General features: G+C 46.9%; 1 protein-coding gene across 1 annotated transcript; it reads left to right on the top strand.

Annotated features, from left to right (window-relative positions):
• The first annotated feature begins 314 nt into the window (after positions 1-314).
• DEFB124 (defensin beta 124) lies at positions 315-3,489 on the top strand. Its single transcript, XM_024128291.1, has 2 exons — positions 315-598; positions 3,289-3,489. Exons 1-2 carry the CDS (start codon positions 541-543, stop codon positions 3,441-3,443), a joined length of 213 nt encoding a protein of 70 aa, XP_023984059.1. The 5' UTR covers positions 315-540; the 3' UTR covers positions 3,444-3,489.
• The last annotated feature ends 2,288 nt before the right edge of the window (positions 3,490-5,777 follow it).

Raw genomic sequence — 5,777 nt, 5'->3', positions numbered from 1 at the left:
GGGTCAACTGTGCATGCTTGTTTGAACGCGTCAGTGAGTTCTGGTCCCGTGTCTTCGGCATGGGAAGGGAACCTCCATGTACTTAGTCTTGCAAGGGAGGCTTGTCATCATTTCCTGGATGACAACCTGGAGCTCAGAGAGGCTAAGTGGCTTGTCCAAGGTATCATAGTGATTAGAGGGAGATGCTGGCATTGAACCAGGTCTCTCTGAAACCAAGGCTTTCCCCACTCTCTCAGGTGGGGAAGAGGTACAGTTTCTGACCCCAAGCATTGCTTCAGGACATTCTGTCCCCAGCTTCAGAGCTCAGCAGCCTCCAGATGGTATGGCTCATCAGTTCCCCACGTAGCTGGCTGAGATCCACTATATCTTTGGGACCACAGGGCCTCAGACTCCCACTTAGGTCTCCTGCTAACCACACTCCTGCCTTGATCTGTAGCCCAATAAAGGCTGGGCCATAGGCAGCAAGACTCAGTGTGCTTGATTCCTCTTCTCTTGTGTTCTCCCCAGTGGCCCCCTGCCCCCCTCTAGAGCCCTGTGGCCATGACACAGCTGCTTCTGCTTTTTGTGGCTCTCCTGGTCCTGGTTCATGTGCCGCCAGGTAACATCACCTGTGTATGTGTATGTGTGTGTGTGTGTGTGCATGTGTATATGTGTATGTGTAGAAATGAAGGATAGGTTCTCAGCTTCTGGGGGACGGAGGAGGCCTAGACCAGCGTTTAAGTTCTGGCCTCACCACTGTCTTGCTGGGCAGCTTAGAGTGAGTCGCTGAATCAGCCCATACCTCTGGTTCCTCATTTTTAAAATGGGATTCACTCAACAAATATTCATTATAAAGATAGTTACTGTGTTCCAGGCACTATTACAATGTCTGGGAATCAAGCAGTGAAAGCAAACAAGGTTCTTGCTTTCATGGAGCTGATATTTTAGTCAGTAGAGACAGAAAATAACCAAATAAACATAAAATATGTTAGAGATAAGTATTGGTACTACGAAGAATAAAAGCAGGACAGGAGGTTAGTGTGTCAGGTGCATGTGGGGAGTGATGGAAGAGCTGATGGGGATGGTTGAAAAAGACCTCTGATACTTTTTTTTTTTAAGTTTTTATTTTGGAACATTTCAAGTGTACATGAAAGTAGAGAGAATAATATAACGAACAAGGCAAGTTAAAAAACTTTTTACTATGGAAAAATGTAAACATGCAAAAATGGAGAATAACATAATGATGAGTTTTTAAAAGAACCCTTCTTATTTTAGAAAATTTCAAACATAAATCAAAAAATAGTATAAAACCCCCCATGTATCCATCACCTAACTTCAACAGTTATTAACTTGAACCAATGCTGTTTTGTTATTCACCTGTTCCCTCTTCCTCGGTGAATTATTTTGAAGTAAATTTCAGATCTCTTATTTTACGTGAGGTGAGTTTGAGCAGAGATCTGATTACAGTGAGAATACGAAGGAGATCATTGCAGGCAGAGGAAGCAGCAAGGACCAGGGGGCAGGAGGTGATAGACATGCTTGAGGAGCAGTGAGGAGGCCAGGGAGGCCGGAGGGGGGAGCACGAGGAGAAAAGTGGATGGAGGTGAAGTCCAAGATATGAGGAGGGGACGATAGATCATGGAGGAGAAAATAATAAGTTCTGTATCTCAGCGTTGTTGGAAGGTTGAAATGCGATGGTGTGTTAAGAGTAGTTGTTATAGGAGCTGCCCTCACCTGGGAGTCAATGTCTTGGGTTCTGGTTCCAGACCCACCACTTACTGGTTAGAAGAAGTTGGGCAAATCCCATCCCTTCTTTATCTGAAACATGAGAGGGGTTGGCCTAGAATGAGCCCTGGGTGCTCCAACTCTCTAAGCTGTCATTCTGATAACCTTGCTTTCCATTTATTGAGTAATGTACTATGTGCCTGGCACTGTGCTAAAGTGATTAAATCCCCTATAAGTGCCCTCTGAAAGAGGGTTGTACAGAAAATGAATCTGAGGCCAAGGTCACTCAGCTGGGAAATGGCAGAGCTGGGATTTGGACGCAGGGTGTCTGAGCTGGGTTCACACCACACCGTTAACCATTGCGCTATGTGCCCCCTTTGGAGCGTGGATTCTTTGCCTCATAGAGATTTTGATGCCAGCTCTGTATCATTGTAAGATTCTCTACTTTGGCAGGATGAGGATGGGCTGAATAACACTGATGGGTAGGCCCAAGGTATCATGTGAGGATTCCTTGGGATCTCTTTTAATCCAGGGTGAGGCAGGGAAGCTTTTTCCCTCCACCTCCTACTCAGTTCCAGTTCTTCTGAGTTGCTGGGTCATATATCTAGAAATATCACTGTGACAGGCCTAAGTGGTCCTCCTCTCTCCTCACTTTCCACACCTGCCCTAATTGCATCACAGCACCCTGATCACTTATTTCAGGGCGCTTACCGCAACTCTACGTATTGTATTTACTTGCTTGGGTTTTAACCCCCTAACCTGTCAGGTGGAAGCTCCTTGAGGGCATGGACCATGGCCACCTTGTTCACTGTGAGACTCCCAGTGCCCCATGTTTGCTGAATGAATAAATGAAGGAGCTGCCCCACACCATGCTGTGACCAAAGACCCTTGGAGGGGATATTGACCCAAAGCCTCACCTTTTTCATGGCCCATGGTTGGAAATTTCTTCACTAAATCCTAACATTAAACAGGTCCCTATGTGTGCAATGCAGTTTGAATAATGGTTACAAGTCTGGACTCTGGAGCCAGATGGCCTGGATTTGAAGGCTGGCTCTGCTCCTTTAATGGCTGTGTGACCTTGGGCAAATTTGTTAATCTTGGTTTCCATACCTTGGTTTCCTTAACCCATATACTGGGATTATAATAAGACAAACTATAATCGAATACTGTTTTTATGAAAAGTGCTTAGAGTGTACTTGGGGTGTGGGTTAACCTGGATGAGAAATTCATCTCTGATTTGTAACCAGTGGTTTAAATTATGATGTGTGGGTTAACCTCGACTGACATCTGTGGTCTAAATTATAACTGATTGTATTATCTATGGCTAGTGGTCTAGCTTGTTACCTCTAGTCTAACCCTTGACCTGTGGTCATAGCTCTTGTTTTGTGGCCTAACTTATGACATGAGGGCTGCTCTACGACCAGAGTCTATCTAACAAAGGACTAGAGAGCTAATTGGTAGCTTGTGGTCTAACTTGTGGTCAGTGGTCTAATCTGTGACCTTGATCTCTTGTTAAATCTGTGACCAGTGATATAACTTGCAACCCCTGGGTGGCTCTGTGACCCGGGGTCTTCCCCTGCATAGGGAGAAGTGAATTCAAACGGTGCCGGAGGGGCCACGGGGCCTGCCGGCCTTACTGCACGAAGTACGAAACCTACATGCACCTGTGCCCGGATGCCTCCCTGTGCTGTCTCCCCTATGGACTTAAGCCTCTGGCCTCCGAGCCTGAAAATGTTTAGATGGTTCTGGGGCTGACGTCCTTGCTCTCCAATAAAGCACAAGCTGTCAGCTGTCTCCTCTTGTCATTGCCTCGCCACCCCTGGGGCTGGGGTGAGGGGTGGGGGAGGTCCAGAATGTGGGAGGGTTGGAGGGATGGTTGATGGAGGGAAGTGAGGTATCCGAGGAGAGTGGGCATTAATGACCATTGTAAATGGTTCCGGTCCAGCCTGTATCACTTTCGCTCTATCTAACTCCGGAAAAATTACTCAACTTCCATAAGCCTTCCCAGTCTCCTCATCCGTAAAATGAGGATAATGATAATATCAGGAGATTAGGAGTTTATAGAAGGAATGCAAAAAGAAAGAGTTAATAAGAGTTAATAGTAATGACAACAAGTTAATAATGGTAATAATTAGTAATAATAATAGAGTTAATAATAAGCCTCTGGTATTCAGAATGAGATGGTACATTCGGCTTGACAGTCAGGGCCTGTTGAGAGTGAAAGGATTTTTCTATGTTCATTTATCCTCTACGTTAGTATTTCAAGAGGCTGTCCAGGTAGAAAGGACCATGAGGATTTTATGAAAGCGAAGTTTTCACATATGCAGGGAGGGGTGACAGAGGAAAAGTCTGCTTCCCCCAGGACCAAGGAACTGGGAACAGCAAGGCAGGGAGAAAACATGAGCAGAGTCCGGGAAGCAGGTAGACAGACATGCATTCTAATTACCCTGTATCAGGATTGTGTTTGGCTGAGAAAAATAGGAAACGCAATTTGTAGGGGCTTATGCTTCTTACATCAAAAGAAATCTGGAGGTAGGCAGCAACCATGTCAGGGCAAACATCTGGGATCCTCTTGGGTAACAAATGGCTACCAAAACTTCAAGCATAACGTCCTTGTTTAAAGCAGGAAGTGGGGGAGGGTTGGCATGGGCTAGTTTCTCACTTGCACCAGGAAAGCAAAAACTTTCCCTGGAATCCCCCTCAGCAGACTTCTGCTTACTTCTCATGGGCCAGAACTGTGTCACATGGCTACTCCTGATGTAAGGGAGGCTGGGAAAGAAATTATCCAGCTGTTTTAGCCTCTATAGTAAACTTGAGCTTGGGAGAAAGGGAGTTGGAGAAGACCCTCGGTGTTGGCCCAGCTTCTCTCTGGGACTGAGCCCAGAAAGGGGCAGGCACGTTGCATAAGTTGAGGGGAAGGCCAAGGGCAGAAGGGCTCTTGTCCACTGTCCTTTGAGAGTTTTTGGAGAAGGTCAGGGTAGCCTTGGAATAGGAGAATGGACCTTGCATGGCCAGGCTAAGAGAGGAGGGGTGAATTTCAAAGTACTTAACCTCAGAAGGGATGCTGAGCCTGAGGCTGCAGCACAGTCTTGGAGGCTGCCTGCTGTGCCAGGTGTTAACGCTTTAGTTTCTGATATGAGAGGGATCTGGGGATCCCTAGGTCAGACAGAAGCAGCTGGAGTGGAGGAGGAGACACCCAAGGGCTTGGGGCAGCACCTTTTACCAACCAGGAGGGAAGCACTGCATTATTAATAACAAAGCATACCGCCGGAATATCAGTCCCGCCTCTGTACCTTCCTTAGTTTCTGGGTGGCCTAGACATTGAACTGATTGCCAGTGGGCCTGTTTTAGGACCCAATGTGGTGGGGGCGAGGTGGGCTTGATGTTTAGAGCCTAGAAAGAGGATAAGAACCCCAGACAAGGCCACAGAATCACAGAGAGCTGACATGAAGTGACGTGTCAATCTCCTGTCCCACTAGGCCTCAGTGAGTCTGAGGGATGCCAGACCAGTTCACCAGCGACTTGACCTTAGCTGGAAGCAGTGGGCGTTCTCAGTGACAGACTCGAACTACCCAGACTCCAGCAGATGCCAGCCAGCACTGGACCATCGAAACTCCTCATTTCCCGGCCACCATAATTGGGAGGAACAGGGAGAGGAGAGGAGGAATCCGAAACCCTGAGCAATTTTACCAAATAGATTAAGTCCCTCAGAACTCAAGAAACCTCAAGAGACTATTTAAATTGTTGAATTAAGCTGGATTGAACTAAATTTAGTTCTGTACTCAGACCCCTTCCCCCTCAGCTGTTTTACAAAGAATAAAGAAGCTGTGTTTTCTTTGTATACTCCCGGATGTAGTGCAAGGGAATTTGTGACCTTCATGCAGTGGAGATGGTAATGATTTCTAGGAGTGAGGAGTCAGACAGACTCAAGTTCATACTCCGACATGTACAGGCCACAGGCCGTGTGACTGGGGCAAGTCACTTCCCCTGTCTGATGCCAGGATCCTGCTCTTCAAAATGGGCATAATGACAGCTCTTTGCGGGGTAGCTGTGAGGTCAGATGGGAGCATCTG

This window comes from Physeter macrocephalus, chromosome 14, assembly GCF_002837175.3.
Source record: "Physeter macrocephalus isolate SW-GA chromosome 14, ASM283717v5, whole genome shotgun sequence".
Taxonomy (NCBI): Eukaryota; Metazoa; Chordata; class Mammalia; order Artiodactyla; family Physeteridae; genus Physeter; species Physeter macrocephalus.
Note: the sequence above shows the minus strand (reverse complement) of the source record. Positions and strands in the feature narration are given on the sequence as shown.

Excerpts from the sequence above, each read along its gene's own strand:
- DEFB124 (XM_024128291.1), top strand. The coding sequence starts at position 541 with ATGACACAGCTGCTTCTGCTTTTTGTGGCTCTCCTGGTCCTGGTTCAT. Across the intron at positions 599-3,288 it reads CCTGGTTCATGTGCCGCCAG|GGAGAAGTGAATTCAAACGG; the intron begins GTAACATCACCT and ends TCCCCTGCATAG.